This window comes from Diadema setosum, chromosome 20 (assembly GCF_964275005.1).
Source record: "Diadema setosum chromosome 20, eeDiaSeto1, whole genome shotgun sequence".
NCBI lineage: Eukaryota > Metazoa > Echinodermata > Echinoidea > Diadematoida > Diadematidae > Diadema > Diadema setosum.
In genome coordinates, this window is record NC_092704.1 from 20,100,753 (window position 1) to 20,121,748 (window position 20,996).

At 37.6% G+C, this 20,996-nt stretch overlaps 1 protein-coding gene across 1 annotated transcript; it reads right to left on the reverse strand.

Moving 5' to 3' along the window:
* Positions 1-8,747: 8,747 nt before the first annotated feature.
* On the reverse strand, positions 8,748-9,788 carry LOC140243485 (galanin receptor 2a-like). The gene has a single exon (XM_072323157.1). It carries the CDS (start codon positions 9,786-9,788, stop codon positions 8,748-8,750), a length of 1,041 nt encoding a protein of 346 aa, XP_072179258.1.
* Positions 9,789-20,996: the final 11,208 nt, after the last annotated feature.

Sequence of the window (20,996 nt, forward strand, 5' to 3'; positions counted from 1 at the left end):
TCGTGCGGCAAAAGTAACAGAAATGGATGTTCAATCATTCGCCGCGCTTCACGGTTCAATTAGGGGATGGTAAGTCAACACGTGTCACTGACCATGTCCATCGGGAAACGGATGTTGCAGCTAAGAGAAATATTGAGAAAATCAATTGTGAGTGTCCGAACAGTAAAAAACAACAACAACAACAACAACTGTTTACAAGAAAAGATAAATAATACAGGCAAACAAAAAACCTGCTAAACAGGTCACATAGGCCTATTAATGTAAATATTATTTATTAACATTAAATTTGGTAAAAGAACTTATTACGACTGTAAGCTACTAGTTCTTTCTTTCTTCTTTTTTTTTTATTTATTTCCTGTTATTACTTGTTCTACAAATCCCTTTCTCTCCTTCGTCATTAGTTGTCATCCTTCGTCGTCCAGTTCTACTACATCCATTATTGTTCTTCTACACAATCGTACAATGTATAAAGAATGCCATCAGCACAGGATACATTGCATTTTCACATACTTATCTATTTTTTTTTCTGTCACACCATTCACTTTAAAAATGCGAGTTCCTCTTTGTATCTTGTTTTGAAACTTGATTTCACTTTCTCCTCTTTTTTCCCCAAGGGGAGTCTTTTCAGTGACTTGCTTTCAGGTTTATCTTTTATATGAAATTATCTTTTGGGAAGATTTAGGCTCCGTTGATATAATGATAAGGTCATTTCAAGGTTAGTTTTCAAAAAGGTGGAATGAAGACGTTAATCAATATAACAAAACAAACATTAAAGGAGAGTGCTAATTACTTTTATATTGCTAAAGGGAAATGTAGTCAGAAATATCTTATATCTAAATCTAAATCCAGTTCTAAGGAAAATTTCTCATTCATATACTATACAGTGTAATTTTGGGGAATTTTGCGTTAAAAAATACAATTCCTTCATCCATTGTATATAATTATTTTTGTATGCATTTATCTTTTCTTAAACTAAAACATGATCACAATTCAAAACCAAATTTACTCAGAAATTCATGCTTTACCATTTGTATTTGAATGGCAATGAGACTTACTTTTGTAGGGAAGAGAAAGGCAACTCTGACATTCCCAATTGTCCCATTTTACAAACACACCCAAAATACATAATTATCAACCTTATTTGCATCGCAAATAACTCTCCCCTGAGGGTTTTGATACTACGCCCTCTGAAGTCTAATTTGGAATAGCCTTAAAGCGTCAGGACGAGTGCACCTATTTTTAAAAGCAGTCGAAACATTCAGCATCGCTAAGGAGTATTTTTTGCTTTAAAAAAAAAAACAGTTTTACTAAAACAAACGAAAAGGCTTATGATGAGACATGTACATTTGCCCATGGTTTTCCTTCTACCAAACTGAAGGTGATGCTCATTTTTCACCATCGTACGAATAATCACTGTCGCCCTGTTTATTCTGACTTCAATATATGCACCAAGTGACGTCAGCAGTAGAGCCAAAACGAAAAAATAAGAAAGGAGACTGAGCTCAAAATGGTAGCACTCTTGAGGCTACAGACGGCGACATTTTCCTCTCTTCTGACCTCACTCAAACACTTGGTAACATGGAAAAATCCTCTTAAACATATTTAGGTAATTCACTGGTTGACTTTATAGGAATTTGTTACAGAAGTTAAAAGCGTATAACAAAGTGATCCTACGACATATATCACATACTTTTCTTCCGATAGACTCAAGATGGCAATGTTATGTTCCTACCAAATTCCTGCATTACCTTCGAAATTATGTTATAAAATCTTGAATATAATATCATAATCATTTACGTACATTTGTATATTGGCATCATTCATCATATTCCATTATAGAACGAGAATTCTGAGGCATATAGCTACGACAATTCCTGACGACTTTCAAAATTTCACATCAGGTAAAATCATTACACATAAATCGACAGCCTACATGTACAGAATTGTGAATTCTATTGTGGCCCTTGAAAAGAGAAACCAATGCTCTGAATATTAATACCCCTCCCCCCCCCAAAAAAAAAAAACAACCAACCAAACAAACAAACAAAAAACACTGAACAAAGATGATGTCATAGAGCCTCACATATTTCAGAAATGTAGCAATGTACCGGTAATTCCATTACAATACCGCTTACTTATCTTGGTTTTTTTTTCTTCCATGTATTTGTGTGTGTGTGTGTGTGTGTGTGTGTGAAGCCTTACTATGTCATCATTCTTGTTTATTTTAATTTGTTACAAATTTTGAATACATTCTTATTCCTCGTCGAAATCATGAATTCTGAAACTCTGTTTCCAGTATAGCCAATTTATCGTTGTTCAAAATAATGTAAATTCTGAAATTCTCCTAAGAGCTTGCCATTTTTCTATAATCGTTATTGGCATTATGTTTGACAGCAAAAAACAAACAAACAAACAAACAAACAAACAAACAAACAAACAAACAAACAAAACAAAACAAACAAACATACACAAGAATCTCCAAAGATTGACCCCCGAACAACAAAAACAACCGAACAAACAAACAAACAAAAATCCCATAAATTTACCGTTTTAAGAACGACATGCGGTAATGTTTATATTATACAGCGCCCAGAGCAGAGAATCGCAAGGGTACTGTTTCTTGGTTTTGTTTTTGTTTGTTTGTTTGTTTGTTTGTTTGTTTTTTTATAGAGACGGGCCGGCCGTCTTTTCAAGCAATGCTTACAATGGCGGCCCTCTGCATAATCACTTCTTAACTACAATTGTTATTGTAATCCCTGCTGTATAGACATGCATACTTTATTGTATCGTTGATTTCCTTTTATATCGTTGTTTATGCAAGTCAAATGACTCTGTTTCAAATTTACTTTGTATATTTCCCACATGTCTATGATTATGTAAGTGATGTATATTGATTTGCAGAAAATAAAGTATCTATCAAACAAATGAAAAGCGCGGCATTACGATGTAAACAGGTTTTACTGGAGATACCTTGTAGTGATTGGCCAGTCATAAAGAAACTGTGGTCTGAATTCCGCATGGAGGAGCATCATCTGCTAAAACCATGTAATTTTATGTACATACTTCTGCCGGAAAGAAAAGACAACGTCAGTCATTATTCATGAGGAACGTTACTTTCTGATATGTGGTTTTGCAGGGCGCCAGGTTTTCGCAAAGAGAAGGAAAATAATGTCATAATGCATTTGTTGTAATTATATATATCCATATAGACCTATGTATTACTATTCATGCAATTTATATGTTTATATGCATAATGATATATATGTATATATATATATATATATATATATATATATATATGTGTGTGTGTGTGTGTGTGTGTGTGTGTGTGTGTATCTATACATGTATATATAGTGCGAGATAGTTCCCTTCCCAAACGTAGGCGGTGCCTCATTGTGGGTAGCATATATACTGATGACAGGCCGAAAGCTCGACTGATTAAAAGGGAGACTCAAGATCGAAAGCAACGTCCGCCTCAGTCTAATTTCTTTCAGTATATTATATATATGTGTTATATATATATATATATATATATATATATATATATATATATATATCATGTGTGTGTGTATGTGCGCGCATGCGTACGTGTGTGTGTGTACATATTTAAGACAACATAATTATAATTCCTATGTAAAAACAGACATGCAGGGAATGAAGTATAAAGGAAAAAGAGCTGAGTAGGCAATGAAAAAGCAGGAAGGAAAAACGGAAAACGGACTATACTTCTTATAATGTTTTGATGAAGCAAAGTCCATTACAAAATACCTCAGTCGTCGTGGCCATTGGCTTAAAAAATGTAAATCTTATGTACTTTGGAATCTCAACCCTCTAAGCCATTAATTTTCCTACCTAAATTTCTTTCTTTCTTTTTTTCATTTAACCGTGATGGAGAGTGTATCATTGAAATGGATTAGAAAAAAAAAAGGCTCTTCATCATCGTTATTCCCAAGCCTGTGGCGTGCAGGCGTTTGCAGGTGATGAAACACGGTAATATGTCACATGCACGACACGTGATGCAGCGTCTGTGGCCAAACACGACTTCTCAAAATTATCATGTGCAAAGAAAAACTGACACTCAGGCATGATTTAATACTCTCGCTACGCCCTCTTTATTTCCAACAAGGAGTCATTATCAATTTTGTCGAATTGCTGTCAAATATGATTGACGAAAATGTGATTTTCGCACTCTGCAATTGATTGGAATGCATCAATGTTTGTATATGAATGCCCCCAGCTTATGATAACTGAAATCTCACCGAAGAACACTCACACAGGTACACACACACTCACACATTTAATTCGACTCCATTGAGATTTTACATTTGTTTTCAATTATCATTTGATGCATATTCAAGTGCCAAAATAAAGGCAAGCTGGAGTATGCATTCAGTGTATCGCACGTTGTGACGGTTATGGTGATGATTTATAAATTAATAATTTTTTAACATGGCTACTACTAAAACACTGATCAATTCAGTGCTTGTTTACGTCGATGTGGGGCAATTTGTCAATCAGTTGCAACGATTTATAAATTGTTGTCTCTAACGCTCCCTCTTCTATCAATTAATAGTATACCATTAGGACTACTTAAAGTGCGAATAAACTCCACGTTTTAGTGAACTTTGTTGAGAGTAATATAAAAAAAGAAAATTGACACATTAAAAAAGTTTTTATTTGTTTTTTGTTTGTTTGTTTTTTGTTTTTGTTACAAATCGTTATTCTGAAGGGTCGTAAATCCGAAAGATGTAAGATGTAAGTTTCGTTATTACAAAGGTTCGTTATTCCGAAGTTCGTTATTCCGAAGATTCTTTAATGAAAGTAAGTATAAGGTTTGTAATTCCGAATGTTCGTTCATAGTGTGCACCTTGTTTTCAACTTTGGATGAACGAACCTTGGGAATAACGAACCTTTCTTCATCTTCGTAATACCGAATCTTCGGAATTACGCCACAAATGCTCGGGTTAACGAACACCTACGTATATCTAGGTATATCTAGGAATAAATGTTTCGGAAAAACGAATCTTCGAACGTAAAAGCGTGAATGCGTGTGGAAGGGGGTGGGGAGGTAAAGAAACAGAAGAAAGAGGATGACGGAAACGGTAGATCGACTAATCATCCTTAAAGGATAGTTAATGTCATGGTTATCATTATAATTATTTCATGGATATGAAGCCTAATACATTTCCAAAGTATTAAATCGGCGAACCAAACAACACAACAGGACATAAAGACGTTACGAATCCAACAAACAAGCTATGTGTCTTATTCTAATAAAAAGCGATTCCTTAGAGATATTGCTATTAGAAGTGTCGCAATCACAGACATTGTCACCTCTTCTGCAGTTATTACAGCAATCAACACCAGAATATATAGATATTTTTTGTTATTTCCTAATGTTTATTATATGCCTTCATTAACTGGTTTGACCTTCGTTTGTCTTTGAAAATATTGGGTACCACTACAGATTAGGTTCAGATATGTCATATATTAACAACTCTATATACGGCATGTTTCATGCGAATGCAGAACGATATAAAAATAAAAAAAAATCAACGTATTCACTTTTCTAGCAAAACAAATGAGCACTTGACTTGCCTATATTTCAAAAGGCAGGGGGATAATATTACCTTTTAGAGATGTCAATAACAAGTCGAGGGAATGTGAACTTTTCATTTAAAAATTAATACATTTTGTGAACTTCTCTTTGTATTTTCTTTCATATCTTTTTACGAATAGTGACATATATATATATATATAATATAAATATATAACTTTAAAAGTTAATAGCTTTTAAAAGGATTGTTCGATTTTCCTTAAACTTAATTTCACTTATAAAGCGTTTTCATAATATCGCTGCATGCACCTAATCCACACATATATTTGGGGGATTTGTCCTTTAAAGAGGAATTCCATTGCAGCTGAAATTTAGTCTTAAGAGAAGGAGTAAAGTTTCCTTAGCACAACAATGAAAATGTGATCAAAATCGGATGAAAAATAAACGAGTTATGAAATTTGAAGTTTTGCTAATTTTTCCCGAAGCAATTCTGGAACGGTCAATATGAATATGCAAACAGTGAAGTGATGATGTTATCCTCTCACAAACTGCCATAATTATAGCTTGTCATAATCTTGAAACTTATAGTATTTTCAATCAAACGCAATTATCCCCCGGGTCTCAAATTTTGCTAAGCCCCTCAAAATAAGTTCTGCAATTAAAGTTTGATATATCATATTTCTCTTTTCCGGGCATTATCTTCATTAGATATGACATCATAAGAAAGTCTGATTAATTATCCTCAAAATGGCACCTCATTTGCTATGATTGGGTGTTCTTGGAATGTGCAAAACAGCTGAGTATGGGGACAGATCAAAAGTGAAAAGTCGCAACAATTCTGCTATCGATAATGTACAGTTTTGATAAAAAAAGGCCACGTGAATAAGCAAAGCTGAAAGGAGATCACTTTCAAAAACTCCCATTTCATAAACATCAGATGACTGTTTGGTCAAACCCATTATGTTTAATTTCAATCTACAGATACTACTGCAGTTTTTAATCCATGGATGAAGCCTGGAATAAAATGACAATCTCACAATGCATTCATTTCAAGCACATTCCATCCCTGAAACGACTAAAGCAAATAGAAATTATACTGTTTGACATAACACGGTTACTCTATTTTGCAGCATTTCACATTTGACCTTTCCCAATACTCAGTCGTACTGTGCATTCCAGGAATGAATAACGTAAACATGTGAGTTATCGTTGTAAAGACAATTAGTCAGGCTTTCTTATGATGTCACATCTGAATGAAAAGATGTAGTTTTAAGAGAAATATGATACATCAAATTGGAATTGCAGGACTTTTTTGAGGGGTTTATATCGGCTAATCATTATTTTGAAGTTATTCAGCCTGAACATGAACCTGAACGCTTTGAACTCTAATAACAGAAAATTGTAATTTTCGTCTTTTTTTTTTTTTGCATACATGATCAATGGAAAAGTGTTAGGTGATGACATCATCAGCTCACTCATATGTATATTCATATAAACTGTTAGAGAACTGTTCTATAGAAATCAGCGACCCTTTACAATTTCATAACTTCCCTAACTTTGATCAAATCTTTATCGAATTTTCACTGTTGTTTATTCTCGCGAGATTTTACTCTTTCTTATTAGACTTAGTTATAACTTGCCTGGTATCCTCCTTTAATACTGCAAACAATGCTAATCTCCTTCATTAATTTGAAAGAGCGTCATTTCAATATCAGCTTTTAGGTTTTGTGGACTAGTATTCCTTATCAAAGTGATAGCTGAAGTCCATGAATACGAATAAAGCAGGGAAGTACGAGTATTGCTGCGTGATTTATATCACTGTGTGCGGTGCGTGATGTGGGAACTGTCATGCTGAGATAGTTAAGAATTATCACCGCAAACTTCATCATAAGAAGTTGTAAGAGAAGTTACTGTACATTACTTTGTAGAAAATAATCTTTTTTTTTCTTGTGAAAGATGATGAATTCGCCTTGTATTTTACATTGATAATGCATCATATCAATCATCATAGTATTGTTTGAGGCATTATGATCCCATGATGTTTACTATCATATTGATATAGTATGCCAATATCACTTTGCTTTGCATATATATGTTGCATATTATGTTGTTCGCTAATTCAAAATGAACACATGAAGACGCAAACAGTACACATCTGCTAGTTGTGTAATTATCTTTAAGACAGCCGTGTCAAATAAATGCATATCAAACAAGTTGCACTAAAAGAAACTGTGGTAACATGAAATCGAAATGCACGAAAATGCCATGTTTCTTAAAATCATACTGCAAAAGATGAATTGCTCATACAGGATGTATCATCCACGTGCTTTTGTCTCCTATCAGAGTTGAGTGCACAGATATGACACGCTTCTCTTTGATACATTATCGCAGGCTGCTGTCGTAAAGAGATTGACAACACGTTCTGCTCAGCCCTGACATTGCTGTATTACTGTACCCCGTCCCTCACAGGCAATATTCCCACCCCTATAGCTCCATTCACTCCAACCTCACTCCAGAAAAGATAAAAGCGGATTCTACATCGGCAAGGATGCCTTTGCTGTTAATCAATTAAACCCCACCAGTACATGCAACATGGGAATCTCGATTTCATTCAAGAGCACAATAAACTTCTCAACCTCGTACAAAATAATCCGAAACGAATGGAATCTTAGGACACAAACCATCAATAAAGCTGACATAATTACCAAACACAGAATCTACAAATTAATGAAAGCGATTTGTTATATTACAACGGACAAGTCTCTGTCCAAACAGACTTCTCAGTTTAATCCTTACAATCGCTGACGTTCCTAGACAATAAAGGGTACCTGGCATTATCATAATAATGATATACACCTAATGATAGGACACCCTCGCACGGCAAAAGCAGCACTGATTCGGACACCCTGGATCAATATGTCCATGCTATCATTATTCATCATTTTATCACGATTCCACCAGATTCTGTTATGGTGATAGGTGAGATATCACCATCACAAGGCATTGTGACCACGCGCCAGTCTGTCTTTAAGAGTACAAGGAAGTTATGTCTTCTACCAACCTTAACTTATTTTATAGGCTAGCTTTCATCCACCCCTGTGATCCTTTCTTAAACCAAGTGATCACACCATTTCTCCTTGTTGGATGCTGTCTTCCGATCGCTGAAAGTTTTACATGTGTCTAAGAATGTTTATTTGCCCATTTTTCTTAACACTGAGGACTTTGCTGCACCAAATATCGGTGAAAGAATCTTTCCTGAAAAGTTTCTCTGGCAACCGCAAAGTTCTCTCAACGCTCGTCGAAATTTACGATTTCTAGCGCTGTATATGAAAGGATTACAGCATGAGTTGATAAAAGCTAAACAAACGAAAACGCGATAAACGTCCGAGTAGAGGTAGGCTGGGTAAAGTCCCAGGTTGAAGAGGAAAAAACATATCTGATCAGGGCTCCAGCACACAATAAAGAGAACGACCACGATGAATACGGTCCTTGTCATGTCGTGCATCGTCTTTATGATTTTCAAAACAGGCGCTGGTACCTCACCATCCACTTGAAAACTTTGTGTCTGCGCCCGAAGTTCTTTAGTAATCCCACAATGGCTGCCAATCATGATGGTAATGGGTATAACGTACTTACACAAGAAAAGTATGGCTCCAGAAGAAGCATTCGCTACTCTGGAGAGAAGTAAAGTCACACAGCTGTTTGTGTTGATGTCATGCTCGGAAATCACAATGACAAATGAGTTCAACAGGGCGGACAGTAGCCAATTGAAGGCAACAATAGAGAGAGATCGTCTGGCCGTAAACCAATGCTTGAATCGGAAGGGATAGGCCACGGCAAGGAAGCGTTCAACGCTGATTACAGACAGCGTGAACACGGACGCCACTGCCGATATCCACATGAAGATGTTTGAGTACTCGAGACGACAGTACAACCTGCCGACCCACGTCCTCGGGAGAACGACTGCATGAGGTCGGGGAATCATCCACAGAGAGGTGCAGAAGTCGGCAAAAGCGAGACTAGCGATGAGGACGTCGGTAGCAAACTGAGATCGACCACGACGGAAGATGACGGTCATGACCAAGAGGTTACCCACGATGCCGACGACGGAGAGGATGAGCTGGGTGACCACCCACCATGTCCACTCGACTGGTAGCCATAGCCACTCTTGGCCTAAGGTGGGGGAGGTGTGGCTCGTCGTGAATTCATCCGGCCACTCCCTTGATGCCATCGCCTTTTGTGAAAAAAAAAACAACAACCCAAAGAATATCAAGATAAAGATTATCAAAATGAAAGTAATTTCATGTAAGTAGAAAATTTTCCATGTGGCAGAGAGCTGAGACATTTTTTTTTTTCAAATGATAGTATGATTCACGGTTCCCCGAAACAAACCCCAAAGCCCGAAGCAAACGAGACTATATAGAAGATACATATACGATTTAGAGAAAAAGAAAAGAAAAGAAAAGAAAAGGAAGAAGACATAACAAGGCAGAAACATGTATTTAGGCTTGCGAATAGGCGTAGCACTCTTTTTCTATGCTAAATATATTTAACAAAATTCATTGTTCACCTTTGGGTTCATCGACGGATCGCTAGATACATTTTTGCGCTTATTTATCGTTATATGTCCCAAGTACAATATTTCAGACACAGTGACAATGCTTATGTGGTCTCATTGCCGTGAGATGCCTAACGTGCCTCCAACTCCTCTCGTATAGATTTTAAAACATTGATAAGCAAAATCAATCAAAATGACCAATCCTATAGGATCAAAAGGTGTTGGAATTATGTCTACTTCCCTCCAAGTACTCATGTTTGGTCATTGAAACAAACGTAATCACCACTGGTTGTCATATCGTCAACCATGCATTCAGTCAGTCCGCAGCACGTATGCTAATGAGCCGATCCGGCAAGATTTATTCAGCACTCTCGTTGACAATCTTTGCGTTCGAAAGGTGTCTCGTCGTGCGAGATTTTGCGAGACTTTGATAGGGCTATGGTTTTCACAGTGTAGCGACTTGTACATACATTCGTCATGGCTACAAGTCACGGTAAATTGTTTTCCAGACTTTGATCTTTATTTTGATACTAAATTTGCCTATAACATCGGATCTTATCATGACTATATAATCAGTTGAATTTGCGTAAATTTTACCTGCTTTTCACGGAAGATTTTGTCATCTAAAGTTCTTTTTTGGTTCCTGACCGGATTAAGAAACTGTTGTTTCTGATTTTGGCTTTTTCGTAGAGAGGAAACTTAGATACTCATCATATATTGGAGTCAAGGAGACGCAAGCATGATTTATACTAGTTTTTCCGTTTTGAAATGTCTGTAAAATTCACTCCTAAGCCAGAAGTATGCTCCGCACAAAGTGTACAGTGGTGCGAAAGAGCTCTCTCATTGGACAGTGCGTGCGTTCAGCGCTTGAACTACACGCGTGCCAAGAAACCGCAAGTGGCATGAAACCGTTATGTAGCAGCGTAATGACGTAATGCAAGCGCTGAGTGCAGGCGCTGTCCAATGAGAGAGCTTACTCTTGAGATTGCACGGTTTCAAGCTGATCAGCACTGACATCGATGTATACTTTACTGGTTCCTGACCGGATTAAGCAACAAATTGTCAAGATATTTACATGGATACAAAGATTAGGAGATGGACTACCAAATAAAGCATTTTCATTGAGACGCAAGGTGAATTTGGTATTTTTTGACGTCTTGAAAGTGTACTGCACGAATTACTTTTTTCATCATTTTTCAAGCTCAAATTACGCTATGATATTTTTCATTCACAATAATTTGAGTAACATGTGACGATAGTTTACATATTTTCCTTGAATTTGATACCAAATTTGTGAACATAAGGTGTATTTTTGTAGCCGAAAGCCCAAGGACAAAATCCCCTTACGCAGCTCATTACGTATGCAAGCCTAAAGCGGGCTTGCATACGAGTTGAATAAATACGAGCGAATTATCGGGTGCTGCGGACTGACTGCATTTTCCTTCTTGAACTTAACATTTCTACCACTTCGGGAACGAGTACGGTATAAATGGCATAGGCCCATGTGCCAAACAAAGTTCTCACAGTCTCATACAAGATAGAATACGAAAAGGAGCATTGCTGCCGAGGTTTTTATCTGCGTTTTGTTTGTTTATTACTTCAAGGATGATCGTTCTCCTTCCCATGAAATTCAAATACGGATGCGGTGAAATTTTCTTCCTTTTTATATATCCAAAAAACAACAACTTTAGTAGTGTAAAAGAGGAGTTATTTCCTTTTGCTAATTGCTGCACATCGGGTATGATATTTAGAGGAGAAATTATTAATCAGTTATTTCGTTCATCAAATAGTGCTTCAAACACACACACACAAATACGTACACATGCATTGCACACGTATGTATATTTATTTGTCAATATAATGTATACTGTCATTACTTATGAATACATCCATATCAATATATTTCAAATAGAAATACATAAATTCACTAAGTGTATCGATGTGCTTGTTGTGCTTGTAAGAAACGACGCCTAGCTACGTCACAGCAAAAATGAATTTCAAATTCAATTTAATTCAATTCAAACTTCAATTTCATTTTTCGAAAAGAACATAAACATCTCACTTTCTTTGGTAACAGAGAATAAGGTTGCATAATCAAAACAAAGTAAATTGAGAAAAATGAAATTGTGGAACCTTGGAGTTACAAATACGTTGTCATGAAATTGTCTGAAGTGATATAAACGATATAACAATACCCAATTGTGGATTAATGAAGTGGGTAATAACTATACGCAACATTTCATTAACATGTATGTTCGTAACAGATGCAGATTAAAAAAAAAAAGAACATAAGCACTGATAAGCGATGCGTTTATGCATCATTAACAAAGTCTGACTGACATGATGTGAATAAAACATTGATACAAAAAATAACAAAATGAAAAGACGGAAAAAAGACGCCAAAAAAAGAAACATAAATGATAAAGCACATAATGTTACCTTCCTCTGTCTTCTCAGATAAGTCGAAGATTGCAGGGCAGTAATAGACAAGCGCCTTGATGGTGGTGAAGAAAACAGTGCACAGATAGCAGGACGAGGGGGTCAAAATATTTGTCGCATGTCTTTCCAACTTTCAAAACAGATTGCAAATTACGCTCCTTGCACATCACATCGCAACATCATTGACACTCAGCCTGGTCTGATGAACCTTCCTGGTAACAGGTGAATTTTATCACAGAATGGTCCGAACAACGGGAATATTCCTCTTAAAGTTGAGTCGCCATCATTAAAGAATGTATGACGAGAGCCTAACATCAACCAGGTATCACGAGTTTTCCATCTCAAGGTACATTTTTTTTTTGTACCGCATATTTCAATAAATATATTTTCACAATCCATTCAAAAGGATTCCTTCATACACTGATTACTCATCATTCGATACCCACAAGGTGTAGTCAACATTGCCGATTTGCTGTTCACTCATGCATATTTACGGAAGTTCTGAGGTGCTTTCATTCCGCTGCTTTTAGCCGAGTTCTCCTCTCGAAATATCAGGGTAGAACCAATACTGCGAGCGACAATTGAGCAGTGCAAATAGTTTTGTTTGCATGGAAAATACAACCAGATGAATCAACAAGATCGAAATCATGAAGCCACCCCTTATTTCGTGACTTTAATAGATGTTGGCGCCTGACTCACTAATTAATTCGATTTAGAAATGGCACGACAAGCATAATATTCTGCGTTAAAGGAAAGCCTAGCCGTACCATGTGTCATCAAATTTCCACTCTGTATACATTAAGATATTATTTGAAAAGCATCGGACGATACCGTGTGCATAGTTCCTAGCTAAGTTTTAAAAGATCTCTCTCTCTCTCTCTCTCTCTCTCCCTTTCTCTGTCGTATTTTAAACTTTTATCTTTTTTTTACCTCTTTGAGAGAAAAAAAGTAAAGAGATGTTTTGATTTAGTGAGACCTGACCTTGAGAAACCATTTCCTCTGCAATTTATATTGAAACTAATAACCACAGATATCACAATAGTATGGTTGGCCATATATCTAAATAAATATGATAAGTGAAGAACACAAGTTTCGTTCGTGAACGTCATTAATGAGATATAAGTTGATTGACTGACCTGTCTCGTCGATCTTGTAGAACTCTGTGAAATATCACGTGACCAAAGATGACCTAGGAGAGAAGCAGACGACTCACCACTGTACTTTTCTCCTCGCTAGATGCACTATCATCTCGCATTGTGATGTCACTAATTCATCCGTGTAAAGATTAACGGCTATCATTAATAAATTAATAAAGTGAGAGGGTAAATGTAAACGACCCATAAGACTGTCGATGAGTTTGTGTGTGCGAAAGAGCCACCTACTTGCATGCAATTCCCGTCGGTACCGACCAAATCTTCTAAAAATTGATTTCTCAAAGAAGTAGATTTCGAGAAGCGTTTTCGAAAGCCGATCAGCAGAAGATATTCCAGTAAGACCTCCTATGAAGATTCCTGCATTGAAGGAGAAATAGTCCCGATCAGATGTCGGCCAATTGCTGGCGAAATTAGTGATGCCAATATAGCGAGGAATAGCCTGTCTTGAAGATACATCCCATGTCTTGAAGATATAACCCGTCGGCCTCCGCAAGCTCTACCCGTAAGAGATTGGCGTCTAATACCCTCCCTCCCCCCCCCCCCCCCCCCAGCCAGTTTCTCCAAATCGAATATTTATGCGGGGTTAATCACAGGGCCGGCGCAGTGTTTTCAAAAGTGTGGGGGCCCACTTCCGGGTTTCATGAGCTAACAAGTAAAAAAAAAGAAGAAAAAAAAAAAAAGGTCCTCGGCTCATCTCTCCCCGTCCATTTCCGGGTGTTTTTAGTGCCACTTACGTACTTCCGGGTTGAAAAAAGTGTGGGGGCCCAAAGTGATAACAACCTTATGTATTCCTGCGCCGGCCCTGGATCACAAGCGTTGAAAGTAGCTGTATGTAAAATTTTAAATAGCAGTGTACAAAAGTAACAAAACAGTCGGAAAATGACACTGAAATGAAATAAACACGAAACTGGAGAATTTCAACAAAATCAGACACGTGGGGCCCGTTTCATAAGACTTGTCATCAGTGACAAGTTGTCATAGATGTGACAAGCTACTGAAATCCTTGCATCTGATTGGCTGAGAGCAAATTTGTCATAGTAATGTGGCCAGTGGCGTATCTAGGGAAAACGGCGCCCGGGGCAAGCACGAAAATTGCGCCCCTAATTTCTGAAAAAGTGTTCAACCCCAACCCCATCCCGGTAGGGACTTTAAACAAGGTCCACATGATGCTTTTTCAAGCACTTAAAAAGGGATCTTTTGAGGGTGATTTAAATGTAATGAATTTTGATCGAGCGCAGCGAGCGAGCCGAAAATTTTTGTATTTCAGCTTACAAAACATGGAATTCTTGTCATTTTTTGCTTACCAAATCTTACAATTCTAAACAAGATATAGTGACGGCCTTATAGATAACGATTTATACCAAAAAACTGAGGACTTTAAAAAATACTCTAAATTAGTACGCGCGAGTGAGCTGAAATTTGTATATGTCCTCGTCATCATCACGTATTGTTCTTATCTTTTTTAATATAAATTTTGGCGAGCGAGCGCAGCGAGCGAGCCGAAAATTTTTGTATTTCAGCTTACAAAACATGGAATTCTTGTCATTTTTTGCTTATCAAATCTCACAATTATAGTGACGACCTTATAGATAACGATTTATACCAACAAAGTGAGGACTTGAAAAAATACTCTAAATTAGTACGAGCGAGTGAGCTGAAATTTGTATATGTCCTCGTCATCATCACGTATTGTTCTTATCTTTTTTAGTATAAATCTTGGCGAGCGAGCGCAGCGAGCGAACCGAAAATTTGTGTATTTCAGCTTACAAAACATGGAATTCTTGTCATTTTTTGCTTATCAAATCTCACAATTATAGTGACGACCTTATAGATAACGATTTATACCAACAAAGTGAGGACTTGAAAAAATACTCTAAATTAGTACGAGCGAGTGAGCCGAAATTTGTATATTTCCGCGTCATCATTACGTTTTGTTATTATCTTGTTTGATTCGGGGTTTTTTGCGCCCCCCCCCCCTATGTTCGAAACCGTTGGCGCCTTCTTTTGATCCAATTGGCGATCGCTTCAGAACGAAAGAAATTGCAGCCGCTGCTCCGTGAAACATTTTGCCTGCTGAATATAAAATTACATGTGTGAACACAATAGACACTGTCATTTTGTCATCATCACGTTTTGTTCTTACCTTCTTTTTTATATAAATTTTGGCGAGCGAGCGCAGCGAGCGAGCCGAAAATTTTTGTATTTCAGCTCACAGAACATGGAATTTTTGTGTGAACACAATAAACATTGTCATTTTGTACGTGTCATCATCATGTTTAGTTTTTATCTTGTTTGATTTGGTTTTCTGCCCCCACCATTCTCCCTCCCCCCTTCCGGGCGAGTTTTTTTTTTTTCCTTCTTCTTCTTTTCTTTTTTTCTTCTTCTTCTTCCTTTTTTTCTTCTTCTTCGTTTTTTTTTCCCCGTTTTTTTGCGCCCCCAAGGAGTGGCGACCGGGGCACGTGCCCCCCTTGCCTCCCCCCCCTTAGATACGCCACTGCAGTTGTCACTGATAACAAATTTTATGAAACGGGCCCCACGTCATGTGATTTTCGCACCATTTTTTTTTTTTTTTTTGAGAGAGTGATGCAACAGGATCCTGACTTCAACCCTTTTAATCCACCAACCATCTCTCTTCTGTTTTGATGCAGATGTTTTCTACGATGTCAACGCCAAGTTGAAAGGATTAAATGATTGCCTAAGCCATTGTAAGTGGTGTTCATGTGATATTTGCGTTTGACTCACTATGCGAAATTTAGTTCTCGAGCTATTAGACTACAGGCTGAAGACTGAAGACACTGCGCAAGTTGATTGTCAATCATGCAATGTTTGCGTAATCTGTACTTTGGACAAACGACTGGTGCAAGAGTATACGTCATTTGAATCAATGATTCTTGCGTCAAGTTGTTTTTATTGCAATCTGGTTGACAAATTGCCCTTCATCGATTTAAACAACATACCGATAATCTGGTGCTTTAAGTATTTTAGCCATGATCAAAACCATGTGCATACACACTCGGGTATTCCCCACTTACTGTTGCATTTCGTTATTCAGATGCTTCGTTAATCCGAAAATGAAATAAGGTTTTGCTATATTTCATGCTATATTTTGTACACTGACACTCTTTGTTTAACATGCAAATAGATGAAAATGAAATGCAATAAAATAAGGCTCATTATCCCAAAGGTTCGTAATTCCGAAGACTCGTTATTCCGATGCTTAGTTAATGCGAAATGAAAATAAAGGTTCGATCATTCCGAAAGTTCTTATTTCCAAAGATTCGTTATTCTGATACTTCGTTAATCCAAAAATGAATTAAGGCTCCCTGTTACCAAGTTTTGCTAATACGAAAATTAAATCCGGAAATTGGAAAGAAAATAATTAATCTGAAAACGCTATAAGTTTCGTTACTACTACTCATGTTTGTTTGTTTGTTTTGTCCTTTTTGGCTCACAGGATAATTTAAAATATCGTTCTGACAGCGGAGCTATACAGTAGCTCCACTTTCTGACGACATATTCAATTCAATTCAATTCAGTTTAATTCAATTCACTTCACTTTACTTCAATTCAATTCAGTTCAATTCAATTCAATTCAATTCAATTCATGTTATGTAAATACTAGTGAGCAAAGATTCATCCTCGCGGACCGGTGAGCATGGTCAGGTATACAGCTAATCCCAAAGACAGAAGGTTTAAATGCCGGCCTTTGTGGGTGTATTATGCATTACGTCACTTTGTGATAGAATTTCATCGTTTGATATGGTAGCACATCGGAATTTTCGACAGAGCAAAGGGCATGACCTCTGTATTTACGTGCTTGAGTTAAGGGAAGAAAGTATACAGTGTGTAGCAATATCAAGTTTCTTTCCTGGGTTGTACGGGTACCATCATGTCAGTTAGAAGTAAATAAGCAGATGTATGGTAATAAAAATAAGAAATTGAAATGGAAATGTGGGGTTGTGTGCGTGTGGGGAGGTAAAGCAGGCAAGCTTGGGTTTCATTTGTGAAAATGGAAGCATTAGAAGATTTTGTAGAGGTTTTTTTATGATTTATTCCCATTGTTCATTGTTGTTGGCAGGGGTAGGTGTACAGATTAATGGTTTGAATTATATATTTCAATGATGCCATTTTTTAACTTTCTTCCCCCACGTTAGACGTATGCTTACTTTCGGCTTCTGGCATATTGATGCCTAGGAATCTGCAATCATAAGTATTATGGTGGTCGGGTTCCCCCCCCCCCCCCAGGTCAGTTTTGTTTTCTGGTGTCAGTCTAGGGAACGGGTAACCATGATACGTCATGTATGCAGTGCGATTTGGCGTGTGAGAGTTTGTGTTTGTGGGTGTGTATGTGGACATGCTTTCTTTTTCTTGGTTTGTTTTGTATCTAATTTTGTAATGTGTGTTTGTTGAGAGTCACTTTCCGGGGGGGGGGGGGAGGGATATGTGTAGAGAAGTGTTTGATGGGCTTATCTCGAAAGGGTGCGGCGCGGAGTGGAGCGGAGCAGAGCGCTCAACGCACCCGTTCGAGACAAGCCCCCCCCCCCCCCCCCCCCCCGTTTGTCTCGAAGGGGTGCGTCTGGAGGAGTATGTTCGATTACAGTAGTCTGGGACATTGACGCCTTCAACGTCGGAAACTAGTAGGTCTATAGTGGTTTTGTGTTTTCTCGAATATACGCGTAAGCTAGTCTTAGAAGCCAGACTTTTTGTCCCCGTCATAGTTCGCGAGGGGACTATAAACACAGGCTCCGTAGGCAGACACATGTGTGTGGCAAGTTCTTCAAACACACACACACACACACACACACACACACACAAATACACGGAGGGGACAAAAATGTAAATTTTAATGGCTTTGTAGTATTTTCTAAACATATGTTCGCATTGCGTTTTATGAATTTTTAAGTTGCCGAAATTATTGGGGCAAAACGATACTTCTGCCCCCCCCCTTGACGCCTCTGCCGCTCTCTTACAGATTTTTAGAGGCAATAATAGATACCGTGACCACAACAAGTCTTGCCACCGTTGACCACGCCGCCAAATTTACGTTTTACAGTTTTATATTGTTTGTTTTGTTACTTTTTTGTTTTGTTTTGTTGGGGTTTTTTTGGATTAGAAACAAATACAACACAATTTCATAAGTGATTCAGCAAATTACATCGGGCGTTTGTCCTCTCCGTGTAGATCTCATGACTGACATAAATTTGCATAAATTAACATGATAGCTCCTACAATGCCCTATCAGAGAAACAAATACAATAAAAATCCACTATAAAATGTCTCGAGAAGTAGCATTTTCATGTTTTTGGAGAAATTTTCCTAAGGCCAAATGAATTTCAGAATCATGTGTTATAGTCCAGGCTAGAAGGCATCTAACCTTGTTTTTTGATACATACAATGTTTTTTGATGGTTTCTTGTCAATTCGAGGGTGCTGATTCCAAATCCGATTGATGCCACTCGCGTAACCTTGAGCATTTCTGGCAAAATGCAAAAATCCAAAATGGCCGCCATATGCTAATTTGGCCATGATAATCAGAATAAGGCGCATTCTATTACCAATTATTCCGCCAAACTTTGTACATTTCCTTTCCTAGAGTTACTCCATCTGTATTTGCAGGAGAATTTTCATTTCATATTGGTTCATTTGGTATTTAAAGCTCATTTTCAATTCAAAATGGCCGCCATTCCTATGCTCCTGTACAATATGTATGGCAAAAAAAAAATGCATGGAAATATAGAACAAATTTACTGTATTTCCAGTCCCGTACCTACGCTGTTATAAAGTGTTGCGTGTGCAACACAAATATATTGGGTGCCACTTACAATATAGAGGGCCTACATGTATTTTTATTCTTCAAAATGGTCGCCACTCTTATTCTGTACAATATGAATGGCAAAAATATATGTGGAAATAGAAAGCCAATTTGCTGGGTTTTTTTTCTCCAGCTACATTGTTTATTAAGATCTAGTGCTGATCATATATCTGAAGGATGTTCTTAACAAAAAGTTATTTTTTAGTGATGCCAAAGTCCTTATTTACCGCATAAATTAGGATTATTACTAGGAATTATGAATGGTAACCCTTACGATGTTTAACACAATTTCTTATCTTTTATTATGTTTCATCAAAGAATATAAGTGCAGTACACATCACGCAAAAAATCAATATACCATCCTGTTCTGCATGCAGGTTGCATATAAAAATGTAATACTAACACAATATTAAGAACCTAGATACATGGTATTTATCAAATAATGTTGAAAATGGAGGGGAAGCTAGAAAGCAAGGCTTCTAACATGTATTTCACTGAAACCATTATTAATAGGGTACAGAAAAGGTGCAAGGAATGGGGGGGGGGGGGGAGTCCTGAGGTTTGTTTGAAATGGATCATAGCTTCCATCCCTTTTATATGATATGATTTAAGGGTGTTACCGCCTTGATGTTATCGAGCAAACTTGATTTTCTTCTTGAATTAAAACAACAACAAACACCGGTGAAGGTATAAACGAAACTGTCCAAACGCAATACCTTTCAAACTATTCAAAACCAAGGACCAATGTGAAGTACCTCTTTCAGTTCTGTCACACTTCCCATGTGTTTATTATAATGTACTTTGACATCATGAGGTCATTCATTCTCGTCTTAAAACCAAAACTGTTCTTTTTTTATTGTCTTCAAAGATCTCTTTAATTTGATGTTTGGCAGCAGGCGACATCAGCCCCAAATTTGCAGGATTCTAGGGCTAAAGATGCATATCAGTCCTGCAATTGTCTTAATTGCAACCACATCTGATGATGTTCAGCACTTCCATGACTTCCTCAAGGGTCAGAGGGTGATTATTTGCCATAGGACTAGGATGAAAGCCCGTTGAAGTCGTCTGGCTTTGTTGCCAGGCCAGAGACAGTATTGTAGGTAACTTGGATGGTATCAGAGATGGCCTCAGACCAGCACCTGCACCATCAGGTTTTGGGGTCAAAGCTTCCAGTGACTGGGAGGGGGGGGGGGGGATCTAGATTGGCTTGTGGGATTTCAGACGCATTGATGGCAGGTTCCTCGGGACAAACTGTTATAAACCCCAAAACCATTGTATCTGATTGGCTGAGAACAAATTTGTCATACAAAACGCTTCATGAAATGCCCCCAGGTCAGGTTATCAGGTTATCATGATTGGAAGCCAAGATCAGGGTATGCGTAGACGGCAATGGGGACACTTGCCATCCCTTCCTTCCAGCGTAAGGAGGGAGAGTGATTGAGCACCAGTGAAGGAGGGTAGACTTCCTTAGCCTACT